Here is a 24586-nt window from a genome sequence, read left to right as displayed (position 1 = left end):
ACATCTCTGTCCATTTTAGGAACTGTCCAGAGCAGCATATGTTTGCTATGGGGATTTCCGCCTGCTCTGGACAGTTCCTAAAATGGACAGAGGTGTCAGCTCTCAGAGAGCACTGTGGTCGTGACAGAAAAGAAATCCAAAAAGAAAAGTATTTCCTCTGTAGTATACAGCTGCTAATAAGTACTGGAAGGCTTAAGATTTTTTAATAGAAGTCATTTACAAATCTGTTTGTTTCTGGCATCATTTGGTTTAAAAAAATAAATAAAAAAAAGTTTTCCACCGGAGTACCCCTTTAAGTAATGTTCTCAGATAGATACAAGCTCTTTATTATACTGGATAGGGACACCCGTTCTGTTTCTTACTTTGTTCTCCTCTTTTCTTGATGACTTCATGTCCTCACAAGGTTATCTGATCTCTCTGAATACATAGATCTTGGTGCGTATTGACCTTCTCGCCGCGTCCTTCTCTGTCTGCAGATGCACTTGAAAACCATGGATGATTCCATCTCTGGATACATGATGCCATTCTTCAGCTCCGTTCCTCTTCTATAAATCCCACCATTATAATACAGTGATCCCTCAACTTACAATGGCCTCAACATACAATAGTTTCAACATACCATGGTCTTTTCCGGACCATTGTAACTTGAAACCAGACTCAACATACAATACTACAGACAGTCCAGATCTGTGAAACGTGTCAATGGCCGGAAGAACCGACCAATCAGAATGGATATTTCACTGGTTAAGCCCCTGTATTCCTAAAGTGCACTGACTGGTGTCTGGTAGCGCCCTCTACAGTACAGGGAGGTATTACATGTTCTGTACTCTTTACCTGTATTACTGAAGTGTATGCACTGACTGGTGTCTGGTAGCGCCCTTTACAGTACAGGGAGGTATTACATGTTCTGTACTCTTTACCTGTGTTACTGAAGTGTATGCACTGACTGGTGTCTGGTAGCGCCCCCTACAGTACAGGGAGGTATTACATGTTCTGTACTCTTTACCTGTATTACTGAAGTGTATGCACTGACTGGTGTCTGGTAGCGCCCTCTACAGTACAGGGAGGTATCACATGTTCTGTACTCTTTACCTGTATTACTAAAGTGTATGCACTGACTGGTGTCTGGTAGCGTCCCCTACAGTACAGGGATGTATTATATGTTCTGTACTCTTTACCTGTATTACTAAAGTGTATGCACTGACTGGTGTCTGGTAGCGTCCCCTACAGTACAGGGAGGTATTACATGTTCTGTACTCTTTACCTGTATTACTGAAGTGTATGCACTGACTGATGTCTGCTAGCGCCCCCTACAGTACAGTGAGGTATTACATGTTCTGTACTCTTTACCTGTACCAGGGTTAGCAGCTCCTTTGGACACCAGGTGAGGGCGACTCCATGTTACTTTTTTTAGGACATTGCGTGTTCTGTACAGGACCCTGAAGAAGCTTCTGTCCTCTACATAGACCAGTGTTTCCCAAAGTGGGTGCCTCCAGTTGTTGCAAAACTACAACTCCCAGCATGCCCGGACAGCCGAAGGCTGTCCGGGCATGCTGGGAGTTGTAGTTTTGCAACAGCTGGAGGCACCCTGGTTAGAAAACATTGAAATAAACAGTGATTACAGCTCCCAGCAGTAAGGATTTGCTTTATCTATATTAGTTATCTACTTATTTTTTTTTAATCCTCACTTTTTCCTATTTTTTGGATGATATTTTGGGGCTTCAGAACCAATTACCAGGTTACCATAGAGTTATGGTCTCAACATACAATGGTCGTCCTGGAACCGATTAATATTGTAACTTGAGGGACCACTGTATATGCATATGTTGAAAAAAATAAAAAAAATAAAAAATAAAACATTAATTCATAGATTGTTTAGAAAAGGGATTATCCTGGTAGGGACTTTGCATTTTAATTCCTATTTGCCCTCTAAGTGGATTTTGGGCGTGACAATAAATGGCTTTATATACTGTTAAAATCCCACTTGTCTATTTCCATACATTTGTTGGCCTGTTATCTACATTAAAGGGGTACTCCGGTGGAAAACTTTTTTTTTTTTTTTTACATTGCCCACTCCTAGAAAGTAAGCCCCTGGGAAGCTCCGATGACATGGTAACTGTTTATATATGATCAGTATATATGGTAACAGTCCATGTATGGACAGAAACATTATTAAAGGGGTACTCCTGTGGAACTGGTACCAGAAAGTTAAATAACTTCTATTAAAAAATCTTTACCCTTTCAGTACTTTTTAGCAGCTGTATGCTACAGAGTAAATTCTTTTCGTTCTGAATTTCTGTTTTTGTCTTGTCCACAGTGCTCTCTGCTGACACCTCTGTCCGTATCAGGAACTGTCCAGAGCAGCATAGGTTTGCTATGGAGATTTTCTTCTGCTCTGGACAGTTCCTGATATGGGCATCGGGTGTCAGCAGAGAGCACTGTGGACAAGACAAAAAAGAAATTCAAAAAGAATAGAATTTCCTCTGTTGCATACAGCTGCTAAAAAGTACTGGAAGGGTAAAGATTTTTTTTAATAGAAGTCATTTACAAATCTGTTTAACTTTCTGGCACCAGTTGATTTAAAAAAAAAAAAAAAAAATGTTTTCTACCGGAGCACCCCTTTAAGGTCGGCAGGCGGCATTGTTGATAAAAATATTGGCCGTTTGGGTGTTTCCTGGAAATTTTATTGCAGTAATAAATTAGGAATTTCACTTGCAATACCGGTTTTGACCAGCACTTTCCATAGACTTTAAAGGGGTACTCCTGTGGAAAACTTTTTTTTTTTTTTTTTAAATCAACTGGTGCCAGAAAGTTAAACAGATTTGTAAAATACTTAATAAAAAAAAATCTTAATCCTTTCAGTACTTATTAGCAGCTGTATACTACAGAGGAAATGCTTTTCTTTTTGGATTTCTCTGATGTCACGACCACAGTGCTCTCTGCTGTCCATTTTTGGAACTGTCCAGAGCAGGAGAAAATCCCCTTAGCAAACATATGCTGCTCTGGACAGTTCCTGAAATGGACAGCAGAGGTCAGCAGAGAGCACTGTAGTCGTGGCAGTAGAAAAATCCAAAAACAAAAGCATTTCCTCTGTAGTATACAGCCGCTAATAAGTACTGGAAGGATTAAGATTTTTTTAATTAAGTAATTTACAAATCTGTTTAACTTTCTGGCACCAGTTGATTTAAAAAAAATAGGAGGTAACCACCCTGCAGGTATTGGTCTCCAAACTGTGGACCCCCAGATATTGCAAAACTACAGCCCCCAGAATGCCTGGACAGCCGAAGGCTGTCCAGGCATTCTGGGGGCTGTAGTTTTGCAATGTCTGGAGGTCCACAATTTGGAGACCACTGCAGTAGGACATCTATTGTCCAATCAAGTTCAACATTAGTGCAAAATTTGGCCATAAGATATAGGAAGAATCCATATCCTGCTAATTTGGCTTAGTATATATTTGTACTGTGTTCGCACTGGCTAATTTAAATAAGAAGAGCTTCAGTGTAAAGTATAGGGGTGAGGTGAAGGTAAGAAGCAGCAATTGTTACCAGAATTTCAATATAATGCGTATTTGTGACTCAAATAGACTAGACTGTACCACAATTGTAGGACTGGTACCTAAAATGCCACATTTGGGAGCAGGGCTGGTGCAAGGATTTTTGCCACCCTAGGCAAAAGCTAATTTTGCCACCCCCTTGTCTCCACCCATTGGCTCCACCCTTTGATACGCCCTGTAACAGTAGGGTGATACACTGTAACACACCTTCTCCTCATATATTCACCTTACTACTGGGGTGACACTCTCTGGGGTAACTGCTCTCCTCTATCTGTCTGCCCGCCATCAGGAGCACAGCACTGTCACGTGATGTGACAGTGCTGCGCTCCTGATGGCCGGCGTGAGGTGCAAACTTGGGACCCGTGCGGACTTGCGTCCGCTCCTCCCCTCAGCCCCGAAGCTAGAGCAGATAGAGGAGCGCAACGCTTACGGTTTTATACTTACAGCAACGGGTGGTGCCCTCATCAGGGGTGCGCTCTAGGAAGCCGCCTACTCTGCCTATTTCTGGAGCCGGCCCTGTTTGAGAGGCACACGGGCAGAAGCAGGGGAGAGGGTTGGGCTACTTGACCCATGAATGCAGGGTTAGGCCCTATCAGGACCAGCCTTGGGGCAGTCACAATTTTGTCAGGATGTTCCCAGGAACCAGATCTGGGAGGGGTGGGGTTTATCCAAAGTGGGCAGTCTTAAAGGGGTGGGACTTAATAAGCCCAATTTTTGCCTTTATATATATATATATATATATATATATATATATATATATATATATATATATATATATATTTATAGAGAGAGAGAGAGAGAGAGAGAGAGAAAAACAATAGTGCGGCACTCCAAAAATTTTTTAAAAAAAAGGTGAATTTTTGTCTCACAACATAGCAGCAACGTTTCAGTTCCTAGTCCAAGGCAAGTGGTCGGCACTACCAAAAGTCAGGTGCACGAGGATAATGTAGAAACTTAATAAAGTAGGAGTCACATAGAGCACAACGCAGTACGCGTTACGACATAAAAGCCTTTCTCAACTGCACAAAGCAAAAGCATCACATGACCAGTATATAACACATGGAGGCTAATTACAATTCATTAGTCACCATGACTGCAAACATAAACAAAAAAAGCTATTGCTACTTAGAAATACATAGATCAAAAAATGTACCAAATACTTATATTATTTCCCGTCCTCGCCTTGTAAATTTCTCATTCAAGCTGGTCTCTAGAAATAAGATCAAAAATGATACATTGTATAATTATAAACAGAATGAGCAAACATAAAAAACTTCAGAGCAATCTCGCTATTTCATATTCGCGAGGGTCCCTAATTTGTGGATCCAGTGGGCTTCCCGCTTCAGGAGGAGCTTCTTCAGACTCCGCCCTCTGCGAGGAGGCACTATCTCCTCCAATACCTGATATTGTAACTGCGCTATGTTATGGCCCATTTTTCTGAAATGTGCAGGTATCGGGAATAATAAATTATCGCACCGTATAGTGGATTTATGTCTATTAATCCGGTCTCCTATACGTTGGGTGGTCTCCTCAACGTATGGGAGACCGCACCTACTTTATTACGTTTCAGTTCCTCACTGGAAATTTTTTTCAAGCCATTTTCTGCTATATTGTGAGACAATAAATTCACCTTTTTTTCACCTTTTTTATAAGGTAGTGCTGCAAGAATTTCTTTGTTGGATATATATATATATATATATATATATATAGGTATATGCTGTATTTATTTGGGATGTGTCACCTTTGTGGGAAACAGGGCCCAACAACCATCACTATTAAAGGGGTACTCCACTGGAAAACATTTTTATTTTACTTTTTAAAATCAACTGGTGCCAGAAAGTTAAACAGATTTGTAAATTACGTCTATTAAAAAAATCGTAATCCTTCCAGTACTTATCAGCTGCTGTAATGATCTACAAAAATGTCTTTTCTTTTTGAATTTCCTTTCCGTCTGACCACAGCGCTCTCTGCTGACACCGCTGTCCGTTTTAGGAACTGTCCAGAGTAGGAGCAAATCCCCATAGAAAACCTTTCCTGCTCTGAACAGTTCCTAAAATGGACAGAGGTGTCAACAGAGAGCACTGTTGTCAGACAGAAAGGAAATTCAAAAAGAAAAGAACTTCCTGTGGATCAAAACAGCAGCTGATAAGTACTGGAAGGAATAAGATTTTTTAATAGAAGTCATTTACAAATCTGTTTAACTTTCTAGCACCAGTTGATTTAAAAACAATTTATTTTTGCCAGTGGAGTACCCCTTTAAAGGCCCCATCCCTGATAACCTGGACACATCCCCCAGTCCTACAATTTTTGTACCTCAGGCTATTGAGAACCATCTCAATTTCCTAGTTTATTGATTTGTTAACATTACTATCTGGCAGTATTAATAGGCCACCTTACAGTAACGTTATGGGGTGCCCTGTATGGATGTCATTTTTGGGCACTAAATCGTAAACCACAAGGAGGGGACATACATAGAAGAGGGGGATTAATAGAAATGAATGCTTTATGGATCTGGTCATATTATTTAGGCAACAGTCTGGCAGTATTATTTTGCCACCTTACAGTAATGTTACAGGGTGCCCTGTTTGGCTGTAATTTCTGGGCACTAAATGTTATGCAATAAGAAATGGGCATCCTTAAAAGGCTAACCCAAGGTCTGGCATTATAAGTCTACAACAGTGTTTCCCAATCCGGCGTGCCTCCAGCTGTTGCAAAACTACAACTCCAGCCGCAGGCTGTCTTCGCAAGTTTTGCAACAGCTGGAGGCACACCGGTTGGGAAACACCAGTCTACACAATAAAATGACAAGTATAATTAGTGTTGGGCGTGAATATTCGCATTTCAAATTTTTATCGCGAATTCGCGAATATTGTGAATATATTCACCATATATTTAAAATTGCGAATATTCGCTTTCTTTTCGCATGTGCGCATATTCCTTCTTTTCACTTGTGGGCCAATTAGAATGATGCAAATACACTTGTCAGAGGTTATCAACAACATCCCTAGCAACCAATAACAACATCCCTAGCAACCAATAGTAAAGTTGCCCCCCACCCCGTCACTGTTTTCTTCCTCGAATATGCGAATATGCGAATATACACATATGCAAATATAACGAATACTCAAAATTTGCGAATATAGGACGAAAATTCGTCTATATATTCGCGAAATATCGCAAATTCGAATATGGGCAATGCCGCTCATCACTAGTTATAATGAGTTTGTCACCTCCATTTGGATGAGGCCTAAACATACGCTACATCTGGGAAACCCCAATTACCGTATTTTTCGCCGTATAAGACGCACTTTTTCTTCCCCAAAACTGGGGGGGAAAAGTTGGTGCGTCTTATACGGCGAATACACTTCTATCGTGACTGCCCCTGCGGCCATCAACTGCCGGGACCCGCGGCTAATACAGGACATCACCGATCGCGGTGATGCCCTGTATTAACCCTTCAGACGCGGCGATCAAAGCTGACCGCCGCGTTTGAAGCCAAAGTGACACTAACCCGGCTGCTCAGTCGGGCTGTTCGGGACCGCCGCGGTGAAATCGCAGCGTTCCGAACAGCTTACAGGACACCGGGAGGGACCTTACCTGCCTCCTCGGTGTCTGCTCTGTGCCGGGATCCTCTGCATGGCCGGCGCTCTCCTTCCTCGTCATCACGTCATCGTGCACGCCGTCCCGTCATCCAATAGGAGCGGCGTGCGTAGCGACGTGATGGCGGCGACGGAGAGCGTGGATCCCGGGGAAGAAGACGTCCGGAGCGACGGGGACACCACGGGGACAGCGATGGAGCGACATCCAGGGCAGCGGTGACGGGTCCGGAGCGGCGGGGACACGTGAGTATTACCTCCTATACCAGTGGTCTTCAACCTGCGGACCTCCAGATGTTGCAAAACTACAACTCCCAGCATGCCCGGACAGCCAACGGCTGTCCGGGCATGCTGGGAGTTGTAGTTTTGCAACATCTGGAGGTCCGCAGGTTGAAGATCACTGTTGGGGGTCAGAACCTCTAGATTTTGCACCTTTAAAATTGGGTGCGTCTTATACGCCGATGCGTCCTATAGAGCGAAAAATACGGTACCACAACAAGGACTAAGGATTTAGTTTTTTTTGTTTCTTTTTTCGCGCGCCAAAGAAAAGTAAAACAAAAAAAATTAACCAAGTACTTAATGCCGGCAAACGTGGAGAGAGAGAGGACACCTAATATCTATCATTGGTCTCCATAGTAACTGCATTAGGCAAATCAATGTTGATGATGGTGTCACCGGTATGGGAGGGTACACCTCCCCTCACTCTATCCCACACTCACTCACTCACTCTCTTTCTTTCCTCCACGTCTTCTTCTTCTTTTATTATTTTTTTGCACTCCTCTCCTCCTTACTTTTTTCTTTCCTCCATTGATCTTCCCTTTTATTTTTACTTTTCTTCCTCCTCTTCGTCCCTCTTCTTGACCCGCAAGGTGAACGCTCGACTTTGACTCCATTTCCAGTACCTCTGGACCATCAACTCTTGCTTTTTTAAGTGCGTGGTTTTGGCAAACAACCCTATTCTTTTCTTCGTGCCAGAGTCTTTTTTTTTTTTTTTTCCTCCGCTTTCTTCTCTGATGGAGCAAGTCAGGAGACGAAGAGAAGACTTTTATGAAGGCTTCTTCTGGCTTCCTACCTCCTGCTCGCAACATACTTAGATGGGGGATTCCAGAGGACAATATGTGAGTGCCTCCGGCTGAGATGTTCGGATAACCTCTCGAAAGAGGGGAGGTTTCGGGGGACGGAGGTGGAAGGCACGACTTGCGTTTTGGGGCTACCGGCGGGGGGCGCGTGCCATGCTACCGGACCACCATGAATCTGGATGGACTTGAGGTAATAGCAGTCCTGGTGGTCTTGGTCTTGTTTGTGAAAGTTCTGGAGCAGTTCGGCCTTTTCGAACCCGTCGGGGTAGAAGGTAACGTATGAATGGTCTTCGTTCTTAAGATCTTAATTTTTGGGGATTTCATTTTTGTTGTTGTTTTTATGTTATTACTAGAAAAATGATCATTTCCGCTGCTAAAAAAAAAAAAACACAAAATAATAAAAAATGGTTCCGCGATTCAGTTTTACAAATAGTTTTTTTCTGAGCGTGTCAAATGAAAATTGATTTCTGGAAAGTTGCGGCAAGCGCCCGTGATGCTGAAAGGATCTGCAAGTGTAGTAGAGTTGAGTTTGTTAGGAGTAGCAGAGTCTGAGTTTGCCAATACGTCCTGCGCTGGGTTTGTCGGATGATGTAGCAGAGCTGATTCTGGCATTTGTCAGAATTTATGAAGATATCATGATGTTTTTTATTATTTTGGTTGTTTATTTCATAGGACTGTTGCAAAACTACAACTCCCAGCATGCTTGGATAGTCTTTGTGCATTGGGATAACTCTCTAGAGAAGTGTTTTCCAAACAGGGTGTCTCCAGCTGTTGTGAAACTACAACTCCCAGCGTGCTTGGACATCCATTTGTGCATTGGGATAACTCAAGAGCAGTGTTTCAGTACCAGGGTGCCTCCAGCTGTTGCAAAACTACAACTTCCAGCATGCTCAGATAGTCTTTTTGCTTTAGGGTAACTCTCTAGAGCAGTGTTTTCCAAACAGGGTACCTCCAGCTGTTGCGAAATTACAACTCCCAGCATGCCCGGATAACCATTGTTCATTGGGATAACTCTAAAGAGCAGTGTTACAGTACCAGGATGCCTCCAGCTGTTGCAAAACTACAACTTCCAACATGCTCGGATAGTCTTTTTGCTTTATAGTAACTCTCTAGAGCAGTGTTTTCCAAACAGGGTACCTCCAGCTGTTGCGAAATTACAACTCCCAGCATGCACGGACAGCCATTGTTCATTGGGACAACTCTCTAGAGCAGTGTTTCCGGACCAGGGGGCCTCCAGCTGTTGCAAAACTACAACTTCCAGCATGCTCGGATAGTCTTTATGCATTAGGGTAACTCTCTAGAGCAGTGTTTTCCAAACAGGGTGCCTCCGGCTGTTGCAAAATTACAACTCTCAGCATGCACGGACAGCCATTGTTCATTGGGACAACTCTCCAGAGCAGTGTTTACGGACCAGGGTGCCTCCAGTTGTTGCAAAACTACAACTTCCAGCATGCCCGGACAGCCTTTGGCTGTCCGGGCATGCTGGGAGTTGAAGTTTTGCAACAGCTGGAGGCACCCTGCTTGGGAAACACTGCCTTAGAGAGTTATCTCAATGCACCAAGTCATGCCTGCTATATTATGTATACAGTGTGGAGGATTTTATAGAGTTAATTTCTAGGTTGTGTTCTGTGTTGGGGTTACTATGATGCAATAGTATTGAATTTTAGTATTAAAAAAATTAAGTTAAAGGTTTGTAGTATAGACTCATTATAAAAATAATAATAATAATGATGATAATAATCATAATATTAATAATAATAATTTTTTTTATTATATTGCAAAAATGATACATGGCCGGACCCTATGATAAAGTGTCAAAATATTTTTTGAACAATTCATTATTATGCACACAAAATTTAAATAAAGACAAATATAACTAAATTCTGAGTGTAGGGATTTGGCTTTAGAGCAATACATTAACCATGATCGACGTTTATCTTTAATGTATCCCTAAGGAGTAAAGAAAAATTGTGGTCGATCCACAACAATCCCAAGATTTCCAAACCGAACTAAGGCTTGGGATTCTGGAAAAGTTTCAGGCTGCCCCCAACTAACCTTAGAATTGCATTAATTCCGTGCTGCGAATTCAATGTATCCTTACTGGGTAAAAAAAAAAAAAAAAATAATAATAATAAATGCGCGTAATTTATTTGGAACTTTTTTTTTCTTATAGTGAAATTTTGGCTTTGCTGTGTTGATAGCAAAAGTCGTGGGCGACCTCATGACCCAATGTAGCCTGTTTCCCAATCGGGGTGCCTCCAGCTGTTGCAAAACTATAACTCCCAGCATACCCGGACAGCCTTTGTGCATTAGAATAACTCTGTAGAGCAGTGTTTCCCAACCAGGGTACCTCCAGCTGTTGCAAAATTACAACTCCCAGCATACCCAGACAGCCTTTGTGCATTAGAATAACTCTCTAGAGCAGTGTTTCCCAACCAGGGTACCTCCAGCTGTTACAAAACTACAACTCCCACCATACAGGACAGCCTTTTGCATTAGAATACCTCTGTAGAGCAGTGTTTCCCAACCAGGGTACCTCCAGCTGTTGCAAAATTACAACTCCCAGCATGGACCGACAGCCTTTGTGCATTAGAATAACTCTCTAGAGCAGTGTTTTCCAACCAGGGTACCTCCAGCTGTTACAAAACTACAACTCCCACCATACCGGACAGCCTTTTGCATTAGAATACCTCTCTAGAGCAGTGTTTCCCAACCAGGGTACCTCCAGCTGTTACAAAACTACAACTCCCAGCATACCCGGACAGCCTTTGTGCATTAGAATAACTCTCTAGAGCAGTGTTTCCCAACCAGGGTGCCTCCGGCTGTTGCAAAACTACAACTCTCAGCATGCCCAGACAGCCGTTGGCTGTCCGGGCATGCTGGGAGTTGTAGTTTTGCAACAGCTGGAGGCACTCTGGTTGGGAAACACTACTCTAGATGTACAACCATTGCAAGACAATTTAACCAATCTGGCAGCTTTTTTTCATCTGTAACACCATATACATGTTAAAAGGGTACTCCAGTGTAAAAAAAAATTGTAATCAACTCGTGTGAGAAAGTTAAACAGATTTGTATATTACTTTGTTCAAAAAATCTTAAAGGGGTACTCCGGTGGAAAACTTTTTTTTTTTTTATGAACTGGTGCCAGAAAGTTAAACAGATTTGTTTAAAAAATCTTAATCCTTCCAGTACTTATTAGCTGCTGAATACTACAGAGGACATTCTTTTCTTTTTGGAACACAGTGCTCTCTGCTGACATCTCTGTCCATTTTAGGAACTGTCCAGAACAGCATGAGGATTTTCTCCTACTCTGGACAGTTCTTAAAATGGACAGAAGTGTCAGCAGAGAGCACTGTGCTCGGGATGTCAGCAGAGAGCTCTGTGTTCCTAAAAGAAAAGAATTTCCTCTGTAGTATTCAGCAGCTAATAAGTACTGGAAGAATTAAGATTTTTTTTAATAGAAGTAATTTACAAATCTGTTTAACTTTCTGGCACCAGTTGATTTAAAAAAAAATAAAAAATAAAGTTTTCCACCGGAGTACCCTTTTATTCCTTCCAGTACTTATCAGCTGCTGTGTACTACAGAGGAAGTTCTTTTCTTTTTGAATTTCTTTTCTGTCTGACTGCAGTGCTCTCTGCTGACACCTCTGTCCATTTTAGGAACTGTCCAGAGCAGGAGCAAATCCCCATAGAAAACCTCTCCTGCCCTTGACAGTTCCTGACATGGACAGAGGTGTCAGCAGAGAGCACTGTGGTCAGACAGAAAGGAAATTCAAAAAGAAAATAACCTGCATATTTTTGGTATAAAGCAGCTGATAAGTACTGGAAGGATTAAGATTTTTAAATAGAAATCATTTACAAATGTGTTTAACTTTCTGGCACCAGTTGACTTAAATAAAAAATTCCATTGGAGTACCCCTTTAAAGGGGTTATCCAGGAAAAAAAAACTTTTTTTTTACATATCAACTGGCTCCAGGAAGTTAAACAGATTTGTAAATTACTTCTATTAAAAAAAATCTTAATCCTTTCAGTACTTATGAGCTTCTGAAGTTGAGTTGTTCTTTTCTGTCTAAGTGCTCTCTGATGACACGTGTCTCGGAAACCGCCCAGTTTAGAAGAAAATCCCCATAGCAAACCTCTTCTAAACTGGGCGGTTCCCGAGACACATGTCATCAGAGAGCACTTAGACAGAAAAGAACAACTCAACTTCAGAAGCTCATAAGCACTGAAAGGATTAAGATTTTTTTAATAGAAGTAATTTACAAATCTGTTTAACTTTCTGGAGCCAGTTGATATATATATAAAAAAAGTTTTTTCCTGGAATACCCCTTTAAGTATCCAGTCCTGCTGCGTCCAAAACCTGTCCGGGCATGCTGAGAATTGTAGTTTTGCAACAGCTGGAGGCACCCTGGTTGGTAAACCCTTGGTTAGCGTATTGAGTCCTGGGTTTTATATGTGTAAGCACACTGTATGCTGCCATATGGTGCCAGTACAATATAGTACAACACCACAGTATGAAGAGAACACAACATAAAAACGTCCATGTTTACGTTGAAAATTGAGGATATATAAGTCTATAGGCACCATATTATAGCTCTATATGACTCCTCATAAAACATCATAGAAGACATTATAGGAACAAACACCATATAAAAGATACGTGATATGTGCTCTAATACAGTAATGACAATAGATCCCACTGTAAAGGCCGTGTACAAAATAAGTTACAGGTAAAAGACTGATTTTATATGGAGTAAAAAGATCAAAAAATCTGCGTAGAGTAACAAAACACAAAGGGTTCCAGTGTGAGGAGCGTCGGCACTTACCTTCTCTCCCTTTCTTCTTAAGTATTAATGACTACAGATACCACAGACAGAATGGATTACATAGAGGCCCAGAGACTCATTCCTCCCTGAACAAGAGCTGGCATTGATTTTGTTTAACCTTTTGTTATGTATTATGTTCTTTTGTCTTGTTAAAGTGAACCTGTCATATCTCCCCCATAAGTTACATGTTACTCAGTAGCTAATGCTGATCATGTACATATAATTATTATACATCTAGCACCTATTGTTTTCTCACAAATACCGTATATGCCTGCGTATAAGACGACCCCCAACTTTTATAGTTAAAATATAGAGTTTGGGATATACTCGCTGTATAAGACTACCCCTTCTACCGCGATGTACAGTACCTTGTAGTTCCCCCCACATCAGGTAGGCAGCATGTTCCCCCACATTAGGTTGCAGTTCCCCCATATTAGTAGGCAGCTCCCCCACATTAGGTCAGCAGTTCCCCCAAATTAGGTCGACAGTTCCCCCACAATAGTAGGCAGCTTCCCCCACATTAGGTCGGGAGTTACCCCACATTAGGTCGGGAGTTACCCCACATTAGTAGGCAGCTCCACCCCATTAGTAGACAGTCCCCCCCCCTCACAGACATACAGCCTCCAGCCATATACAATGTATGGCTGGAGGCTGTATGTCTGTACTGCCCCCCACAGTGTTCTGATTACCGCTCCGGCCCGGGGTCACCATCTACTGCTATGGACCATAGCAGCAGTCCCGGGCCTGTAGGAGCGGTGACCAGATCACTGAGGAAGATGACGTGCCGCCGGTCACTCACCAGGCCCCGGCTGGCGTGCGTCCTGCTGTCCTCCTGCGTCTCTATGGTCGCAGGAGGACGTCACTGACGTCCCATGCGTACAACCATAGAGGCGGAGAAGCAGAGGAGGATCGCAGGAGGACACGCGCCGGTCGGGGAATGGTGAGTGACCGGCAGACATCCCTGTGTCCCGAAAAGATCTTTCGGGACACAGGGATGTCCGGCATAGGAAAAGCTATGATTATCTGCTCCCGTGCTACTAAAAACTAGGGTGCCTCCAGCTGTTGTGTAACTACAACTACCAGCATGCCTGGACCGGCAAAGGCTGCCCGGGCATGCTGGGAGTTGTAGTTTCTCAACAGCTGGAGACACCCTGGTTTTTAGTATCAGTAATTAGTTTTTATCTGCTCTGGCCGGCCCCCGCACACGGGAGCCGGCCCAGGCACATAGTCATAAGTTTTCCTATCCCGGACCCCAATACCCGGAGTATAAGACGACCCCCGACTTTTCCGAAAAAAAGTCGGGGTTAAAAAGTCATCTTATACGCCGGAATATACGGTACCTTCTTTCTTTTGCTTACTTGCTATGTCATCCTGTGCTTTTGAGGTGCTTTTCTGCAGCAGATTTTTTTTACCCATTAAATTCAAATCTGCAACAAAAATAAGGCTACAGGTCAGTTCACACATGCGTATTTTTGCTGCAGATCTGCTGCAGATTTGCTGCTGCAGAATTTGTTGCCCATTGACTTTAATGGGTAGCAAAATCTGCTACAGCAGATCTGCAGCATAAAATCCGCACATGTGATTTGACCCTTAGGGTACGTTCACACTTGCAGATTTTCACAGTGTATTTTGCTGCGGATCCGCCGCTGAAGTACCTCCTATATGCTGCCTTTATATGTGTCTGCTCGGAGTGGCAATACGCCGCTACGAGCAGACACACTGTGATGTGCGAGTCGCCGCGCGCATGCGCAGTAAACTCGCAGTATACTCGCACATCGCGGCAGCTCTCGGCCTAGAAGGGGAAGAGGCCATGATGTGTGTGAGTATACCGCGCATGCACGGTGACTCGCACATCGCAGTTTATCTTATCGGAGCAGCGAATTGCCGCTCCGAGCAGGCACATTTAAGGGCACCATACAGAGGTCCTTCAGCAGCGGATCTGCAGCGTAAAATACACTGTAAATCCGCACTTGTGAACGTACCCTAAGGTTATGCTTACATGGGAGTATTTCCTTACAAAGTTTGAAAGACGGTGAGGTTTCTGTCGGCTGTCCGCAGCAGATTTTTAGCTGCAGATTTTATGTTATTGAAAATCTGCCACAGACCCTATTGACATCAATGGGGTATGTGGTGAATTTTCCACAGCAGAGATTCCGCTGCCAAAAATTTGCCACAGACAACCGGCGGAGACTCCGTCCCCTTTCAGGAAACACACTGCGAATTTGTAAGGAAATACGCCCATGGGAATGTAACCTTAGTGTTAGTTCAAATGTCCTTATTTTTTGCTGCAGATTTGCTGCAGAAAATGTTACTGCACATTGACTGCTATGGGCAGCAAAATCTGCTGAAGCAAATCTACAGCAGAAAATATGCACCTGTAAACACACCCATGGGGTATATTCACACGTACAGTATCCTGCGCAGGATTTGAAGTTGCAGATTTTAAGCTGTGTTCAGTCATTTAGTTAACATTGAACTCTGCAGCATAGAATCTGCAGCTTCAAATATGCACCATCAAACATGCGCAGGATATTGCACATGTGCATACACCCTAACGGTAGGGTCATGTGCCATATTTTGCTGCATATTTTCTGCAGCTGATTTTGCTACCAGTTGAATTTAATGGGTAGGAAAATGTGCAGCAGCAAATATGCAGCAAAATACTGTGCAAGACTCTACCCTAAGGGCTTGTTCACACGAGCGTATTTTGTTTCAAACTCGCAGCGGGTTACCTGCAGCAAGTTTGAAAGGGGTGGGCTCTTCGCAGGCTGTTGGCAGCTGATTTTCAGCAGCGGAATGTCCGCTGCTGTAAATCCGCCGCAGACCCCCATTGACTTCAATGGGGGGTCTGTGGCGGATTTTCCCCAGCGGAGATTCCGAGCCCTAAGGGTATGTTCACCAGTACAGGATCTGCTGCATATTTTCCGCAGCTTATTTTGCTACCCATTAAAGTCAATGAGTAGCAAAATCAGCAGCAGAAAATAAAACATTCAGCAAAATATGCACAGATCCTGTACATGTGAGTGTACCCTAGAGGGGTATTCCCAGGTTGAAAAGTTATCACCTGTCCATAGTAAGTTTAGCGGTGGGGGTACGACCTTCACTGATCATGAGTAGGGTGGTGGCACACGGGGTGCAACCACATACAACCATGTCCTGGCATCACGAACACTACTAGGCGTTAACAACATCTTGCCCCAGGGGTTAATATCTCCCAGCCCCACCACCTACACCGCTACATCCCGTGGTCCACGGGATGTAGCGGTGTAGGTGGTGGGGCCAGAAGATATTAACCCCTGGGGCAAGATGTTGTTAACCCCTAGTAGTGTTCGTGACGCCAGGATGTGGTTGTATGTTGTAGGGCACCGCTGACATCCAACCCAGAAACGGCATATATTAAATGAGAGTCCATTCCTGTCTGAGGAAGAGGACGGAGCGTCCTTGAAACGCGTTACATGTAATAAATACCTTTACCTTTTACCTTGGTTGTGGACAGCGCTGAAATATCCCTATTAACTGTGCACCACAAAAAGTGCACACTCTTCATTTCACTGTTATGACTTTGGTAGGGACAGTAGAGACTTGACTTGTAGACATAGATGAGACTTACAGATTAGATGTGGCTGCAGACCTTTAGGCTTTGGCCTAGCTGTACTGGACTTGACTGGTACAGGACTTGTGCTTTAGTGTCCAGGAACTAAGAGCCGGAACCAAGAGATCGAACGTGGAGACTACAGCCCTTTATATATCAGGGGCTGGACTAAAGCCCATTGGTAGCTGGCTGCCTGTGGTTACCTGTGCCTCTGGAACTCTGGGTATCAGGTGATCACATGACAATGTTATAGGAAGGTCCTATACAGTTTAAACATCCTAATAACCTTTGCATGTAGCTGATATTCACTGTACAATTCTTATAATAAATGTACATGAGTAATATACAAGAATGATGACCTAGGGGGATCCTGCAGGAGAGCCCTGTGGACTTGAGGGACTCTACCTGAGGGGACTTTAGGAACTGTACAGAACCATGTTCTGTACCGGGACACGACAATTGTCCCCAAAATGAATGGGATGTAGCGCACGTGAGCGGCTACTCACTCATTCTCTATTGGTCTTTTGAACATTGCTGAGCACTGAGCTGCATTTGTTCAGGGGACAATTTTCCTCTGTTCTTGTGATCAGCAGTCATCCTGTGGATAGGTAATAACTCTAATGAACTTACCTTGCCCGGCTCCAGCACCGCCTCCTTTTCTTTTTCCGGCAGTGGAGTTGCTGGTTGTACAGATGACAGCTCTGCACTATATACTTTATGCTCTCTAGGTTTGACCCTTGCCTGTCCTGACACTGTTTTGTCTCTGATTTTGTACTACACTGCCCTTTGGGTTCTGACCCTCTGACTTGCTTCTGTTTACTCTCTGTTTTCTGATTTGGTACTTTTTCTCTGTGTGTTATTGATCGGGACTGTTTAATGCTTCTTGGGGCCCCAGCACATAAATCAATGTTGAGACTGTTGTCCAGTTGGGGGCCTCCTTTTAGGATAAATCATCCTGGTAGATAGGCATAATGATAACTTCAAAGATAACTTTAACTTCAAGATGACTTCAATTTATCTTGTCTGCTTTAAGGCTTAGAGTTGTATAAGTTATATATATTCTGAATATAGTTATATGGACCATGCTGATATAACCTTGGTATATACTGTATATAATATATATGTACAGCTGGTATAAGTTATATATCTCCTTTGTATAGTGATATGGACCACGCTTGTATAACCTGGGTATATACTGTATATAATATATATGTACAGCTGGTATAAGTTATATTTCTCCTGCATATAGTGATATGGACCATGCTGGTATATACTGTATATAATTATAGCTTTACAGCTGGTATAAGTTATATATCTCCTGTATATAGTGATATGGACCATGCTGTTATATACTGTATATAATTATATCTGTACAGCTGGTATAAGCTATGTGTCTCCTGTATATAGTGATATAGACCATGCTGGAATAACCTGGTATATACTGTATATAATGTATATGTACAGCTGGTATAAGTTATATATCTCCTGTATATAGTGATATGGACCATGCTGGTATAACCTGGGTATATACTGTATATAATATATATGTACAGCTGGTATAAGTTTTATATCTCCTGTATATAGTGATATGGACCATGCTGTTATATACTGTATATAATTATATATGTACAGCTGGTATAAGCTATGTGTCTCCTGTATATAGTTATATGGACCATTCTGGTATAACCTGGTATATACTGCATATACTATATATGTACAGCTGGTATAAGTTATATATCTCCTTTATATATTGATATGGACCATGCTGGTATAACCTGGGTATATACTGTATATAATATATATGAACAGCTGGTATAAGTTATATTTCTCCTGTATATAGTGATATGGACCATGCTGGTATATACTGTATATAATTATATCTGTACAGCTGGTATAAGTTATATATCTCCTGTATATAGTCATATGGACCATCCTGGTATAACCTGGTATGTACTGTATATAATTATATATGTACAGCTGGTATAAGTTACATATATCTCCTGTATATAGTGATATGGACCATGCTGGTGTAACCTGGTATATACTGTAAATAATTATATATGTACAGCTGGTATAAGTTATATATCTCCTGTATATAGTGATATGGACCATGCTGGTATAACCTGGGTATATACTGTATATAATATATATATACAGCTGGTATAAGTTATATTTCTCCTGTATATAGTGATATGGACCATGCTGGTATATACTGTATATTATATATATATATATATATATATATATATATATATATATATATATGTACAGCTGGTATAAGTTATATATCTCCTGTATATAGTCATATGGACCATGCTGGTATAACCTGGGTATATACTGTATATAATTATATATGTACAGCTGGTATAAGTTATATATCTCCTGTATATAGTGATATGGACCATGCTGGTATAACCTGGGTATATACTGTATATAATATATATGTACAGCTGGTATAAGTTATATATCTCCTGTATATAGTGATATGGACCATGCTGGTATAACCTGGTATATACTGTATATAATATATATGTACAGCTGGTATAAGTTATATATCTCCTGTATATAGTCATATGGACCATGCTGGTATAACCTGGTATATACTGTATATAATATATATGTACAGCTGGTATAAGTTATATATCTCCTGTATATAGTCATATGGACCATGCTGGTATAACCTGGGTATATACTGTATATAATATAATATATATGTACAGCTGGTATAAGTTATATATCTCCTGTATATAGTCATATGGACCATGCTGGTATAACCTGGGTATATACTGTATATAATATATATGTACAGCTGGTATAAGTTATATATTTCCTGTATATAGTGATGTGGATCATGCTGGTATAACCTGGGTATATACTGTATATAATATATATGTACAGCTGGTATAAGTTATATATCTCCTGTATATAGTGATATGGGCCATGCTGGTATAACCTGGGTATATACTGTATATAATATATATGTACAGCTGGTATAAGTTATATATCTCCTGTATATAGTGATATGGACCATGCTGGTATAACCTGGGTATATACTGTATATAATACATATGTACAGCTGGTATAAGTTATATATTTCCTGTATATAGTGATGTGGACCATGCTGGTATTACCTGGGTATATACTGTATATAATGTATATGTACAGCTGGTATAAGTTATATATCTCCTGTATATAGTGATATGGACCATGCTGGTATAACCTGGTATATACTGTATATAATTATATATGTACAGCTGGTATATGTTATATATCTCCTGTATATAGTGATATGGACCATGCTGGTATAACCTGGGTATATACTGTATATAATATATATGTACAGCTGGTATAAGTTATATATCTCCTGTATATAGTGATATGGGCCATGCTGGTATAACCTGGGTATATACTGTATATAATTTATATGTACAGCTGGTATAAGATAATTAAGACATTTATTTAGTCAGTGAATTTATAACATTCTTCATTTCTGGAGTCTTTTATTGCTTTTGGCTTCTGAAAGGAAATAACTTTGGTGTTGTCTGTCGCTGTAGGGCAGTTTCTTCATTACACCTGCAGAACATTGGGAGTAAGAACGTGTATACATATATCTCCCGTTTTATTAGTCTTTGTATTGCACATAACCCATTGGTATAAATCCTGATTTTCCATGTATCATCCGTAGATTCCTGTGGAAAGGTCCTTGTTGGTTTATAAATAAAAAATAAATAGGACTCACGTGACTTTATGACTTACATGACTTAATCTTAAAAAGGGGTGTTTCATGAAGACGGCTCATTTCCCTATGCCATCATCATCGTAGATTAGCCATAGCAGAATGATGCCAACAAAGAGGAGCTCTCCTTGACCTGGCTCATCCATGTTTTACTCAGTTATTCAAGGGGCCGTAATGTGATACTAAATTTGGCCTGAAATGGCCATTGTTAGCGATATAAGCGCAGCTTCCCCAGTGAGAGATAGCTGCAGTTTTGTATCAGACTGGAAACAAAGCCTTTGGATTTTATTATGGCGGCCATCACTGGTTGTCAATTGTAGAATCCTGCATGCCCTGTAGAATCCACCATGACCAACCCTGCGGCTTCTCTCCTATTAGTACAGGGTCACTTAGGGGTCATAGAGTTGAGTGTCCCAGTGGTGAGACCCATGTCTATCTTTGACACAGAGATGGTGGTTTGCAATGTTTTCTTGGGACATAGAATTGGATAAAAATCATCCTTTTCCATTTGCATTCCGTGGTAGGGCCATGTTTGGTTGATAAAAAGGACAAAAAGAAAAAAAAAGGGGGGGGGTTTGAGCAGGATCGGTAGGGCTTAATGTTGAGAAATATGCACATATCTAGAAACACAAGAAATTTTGTCTAAATAATACAGAGGTGTGAGGTGCAAGTTTGAAGTAAGAAAATTGATGCAGTACCTTTAATAATTGATGATAAACCACACATCTCTCTGAAGCTTTCAGGGGATAATTTCATGGCACTTCTGGAGCCTCTTCTAAGGCAGATATTTCATGTCCATTCACCTCATCGATAAATTTCTTGGCAGCTTGAAAGAATGGCCGATCAGAGGAAGTGATACTCCTAATAGGATCGTGGGTTAGGGCACAATCCTATTTGTGTTTATAAAAAACTATTCTACTATTACATACAAGCATATAACTACTATAATACCACCCTTATGCGCAAGAATGTAACTACTATAATACTGCTCCTATATACAAGAATATAACTACTATAATACTGCTCCTATATACAAGGATATAACTACTATAATACTGCTCCTATATTCAAGAATATAACTACTATAATACTGCTCCTATATACAAGAATATAACTACTATTATACTGCTCCTATGTACAAGAATATAACTACTATAATACTGCTCCTATATACAAGAATATAACTACTATAATACTGCCTCCTATATACAAGAATATAACTACTATAATACTGCTCCTATATACAAGAATATAACTACTATAATACTGCTCCTATATACAAGAATATAACTACTATAATACTGCCTCCTATATACAAGAATATAACTACTATAATACTGCTCCTATATACAAGAATATAACTACTATAATACTGCTCCTATATACAGGAATATAACTACTATAATACTGCCCCCTATATACAAGAATATAACTACTATAATACTGCTCCTATATACAAGAATATAACTACTATAATACTGCCTTCTATATACAAGAATATAACTACTATAATACTGCCTCCTATATACAAGAATATAACTACTATAATACTGCTCCTATATACCAGAATATAACTACTATAATACTGCTCCTATATACAAGAATATAACTACTATAATACTGCCTTCTATATACAAGAATATAACTACTATAATACTGCTCCTATATTCAAGAATATAACTACTATAATACTGCTCCTATATACAAGAACATAACTACTTTAATACTGCTCCTATATACTAGAATATAACTACTATAATACTGCTCCTATATACAAGAATATAACTACTATAATACTGCTCCTATATACAAGAATATAACTACTATAATACTGCTCCTATATACAAGAACATAACTACTATAATACTGCTCCTATATTCAAGAATATAACTACTATAATACTGTCTCTTATATACAAGAATATAACTACTATAATACCACCCTTATGCACAAGAATATAACTACTATAATACTGCTCCTATATACAAGAATATAACTACTATAATACTGCTCCTATATACAGGAATATAACTACTATAATACTGCCCCCTATATACAAGAATATAACTACTATAATACTACTCCTATATACAAGAATATAACTACTATAATACTGCCTTCTATATACAAGAATATAACTACTATAATACTGCCTCCTATATACAAGAATATAACTACTATAATACTGCTCCTATATACCAGAATATAACTACTATAATACTGCTCCTATATACAAGAATATAACTACTATAATACTGCCTTCTATATACAAGAATATAACTACTATAATACTGCTCCTATATTCAAGAATATAACTACTATAATACTGCTCCTATATACAAGAACATAACTACTTTAATACTGCTCCTATATACTAGAATATAACTACTATAATACTGCTCCTATATACAAGAATATAACTACTATAATACTGCTCCTATATACAAGAATATAACTACTATAATACTGCTCCTATATACAAGAATATAACTACTATAATACTGCTCCTATATACAAGAATATAACTACTATAATACTGCTCCTATATACAAGAATATAACTACTATAATACTGCTCCTATATACAAGAATATAACTACTATAATACTGCTCCTATATACAAGAACATAACTACTATAATACTGCTCCTATATTCAAGAATATAACTACTATAATACTGTCTCTTATATACAAGAATATAACTACTATAATACCACCCTTATGCACAAGAATGTAACTACTATAATACTGCTCCTATATACAAGAATATAACTACTATAATACTGCTCCTATATTCAAGAATATAACTACTATAATACTGCTCCTATATACAAGAATATAACTACTATAATTCTACCTCCTATATACAAGAATATAACTACTATAATACTGCCTCCTATATACAAGAATATAACGACTATAATACTGCTCCTATATACAAGAATATAACTACTATAATACTGCTCCTATATACAAGAATATAACTACTATATTACTGCCTCCTATGTACAAGAATATAACTTTTCGTTGAAAATACATCTACAGAGATTGAATGGAAAGATGTGTCCCTTCTTATGAGCCTTACAGAGGAGGGCTACTCTTCTGAGGAAGATGAAAAAACTTTTAATGAAAACTTCTTCCATGGCGGAGTAAAATCAACTTTTAACCCTCCAATACAACATGATGGCAGCCTAAAATAAATAAAAGCTCTAATTTATCCTAAAGCGATACCTAATCTTCTCAAAGAAGAGGAAATAGCACTGAAAAGGTTACAACAAAGAAATGATTGGGTAGTGAAAAAAGCCAATAAAGACCAAAACCTAGTTATAATGACCAGAGATTACTACATTGAGGAGGCGGAGAGACAATTGCACGATCCGGGCACATACACCCCTTTGAAAACAGATCCAACCAGTAAAGTCAGTAACAAGGTGAAAACATTGTTGAGGAAATATACAGAGAACGGATTTAAAAAAAAGAAAGAAGCAGAGAAATTATTACCGTTACATCCTGTCAACCGGAAATGGTATTTTTTACCGAAAACACACAAAAATATGGAACGTCTCCCCGTCAGGCCAATTGTGGCCGGGATTGGAGGAGTCACGGAACCACTTTCACAATATGTCGAATGGTTATTGCATCCACTGCTGGCAGGAATAACTTTGTATGTAAAAGATACGGATCATCTCCTCATGCCCCTTGAGAAATTGGAATGGCATGATTCCTACACCTTAACGTCTATAGACATAGAAAATTTATACACGAGAATCCCACAGGAGTTGGGCATGCAAATGGTGAGGGAATTTTTGAAAGATGCCAAGAAAGATGAAATTTATGTATCTTTTGTTTGTAAAGCCCTGCAGCTAATTTTGCGAAATAATTGTTTTACGTTCCAGAACAAAATGGTATGCCCAATGCTCCGGTACGGCCATGGGCACGCCCGTGGCATGTTCTTTCGCTATAATTTTCTTGGCAGTTTTTGAAAAAATGTACATCTTTAAATACTAAAAATCCGTTCTCTGCATATATCGTCCAATATTACTGTTATGTGTACGATATTTAAATTATTTGGAACTATACACCTCAAAAGTTTGACGAATTTGTTGATTTCATAATATGAACATGAAGTTCACCAAGAAAATAAGTAACCCCTCTATGGAGTTTCTCGACCTCCTATTAGTAATAGAGGATGGACATTTTTTTTT

General features: G+C 40.1%; 1 protein-coding gene and 1 long non-coding RNA gene across 8 annotated transcripts in view; one reads left to right on the top strand and one right to left on the bottom strand.

The window, feature by feature from the left end:
* KCNIP2 (potassium voltage-gated channel interacting protein 2) overlaps positions 1-24586 on the top strand; it is a 530818-nt gene that overhangs the window by 344269 nt on the left and 161963 nt on the right. Inside the window, exon 1 of one of the 5 annotated variants that reach the window (XM_056530655.1) lies at positions 7868-8500. The exons of the other annotated variants lie outside the window; for them this stretch is intronic. Coding sequence (XP_056386630.1) covers positions 8398-8500 — 103 coding nt within the window. The 5' untranslated portion in view covers positions 7868-8397. Of the gene's footprint in view, positions 1-7867; positions 8501-24586 lie in introns of those variants that run through there. 5 annotated transcript variants of the gene reach the window in all.
* Positions 20114-24586, bottom strand: part of LOC130282426 (uncharacterized) — a 36393-nt gene continuing 31920 nt past the window's right edge. The window contains exons 3-4 of one of the 3 annotated variants that reach the window (XR_008846376.1): positions 21081-21272; positions 20114-20219 (exon numbers count right to left, since the gene is read on the bottom strand). This is a non-coding gene — a long non-coding RNA (uncharacterized LOC130282426). The remainder of the gene's footprint in view (positions 20220-21080; positions 21273-24586) is intronic. The other 2 variants (XR_008846377.1, XR_008846378.1) reach the window with 2 other exon arrangements.

The sequence above is a fragment of the Hyla sarda genome, chromosome 7 (assembly GCF_029499605.1).
Source record: "Hyla sarda isolate aHylSar1 chromosome 7, aHylSar1.hap1, whole genome shotgun sequence".
Lineage (NCBI taxonomy): Eukaryota > Metazoa > Chordata > Amphibia > Anura > Hylidae > Hyla > Hyla sarda.
The sequence above is the reverse complement of the archived record's forward strand: the minus strand, read 5'-3'. Positions and strand labels throughout refer to the sequence as shown.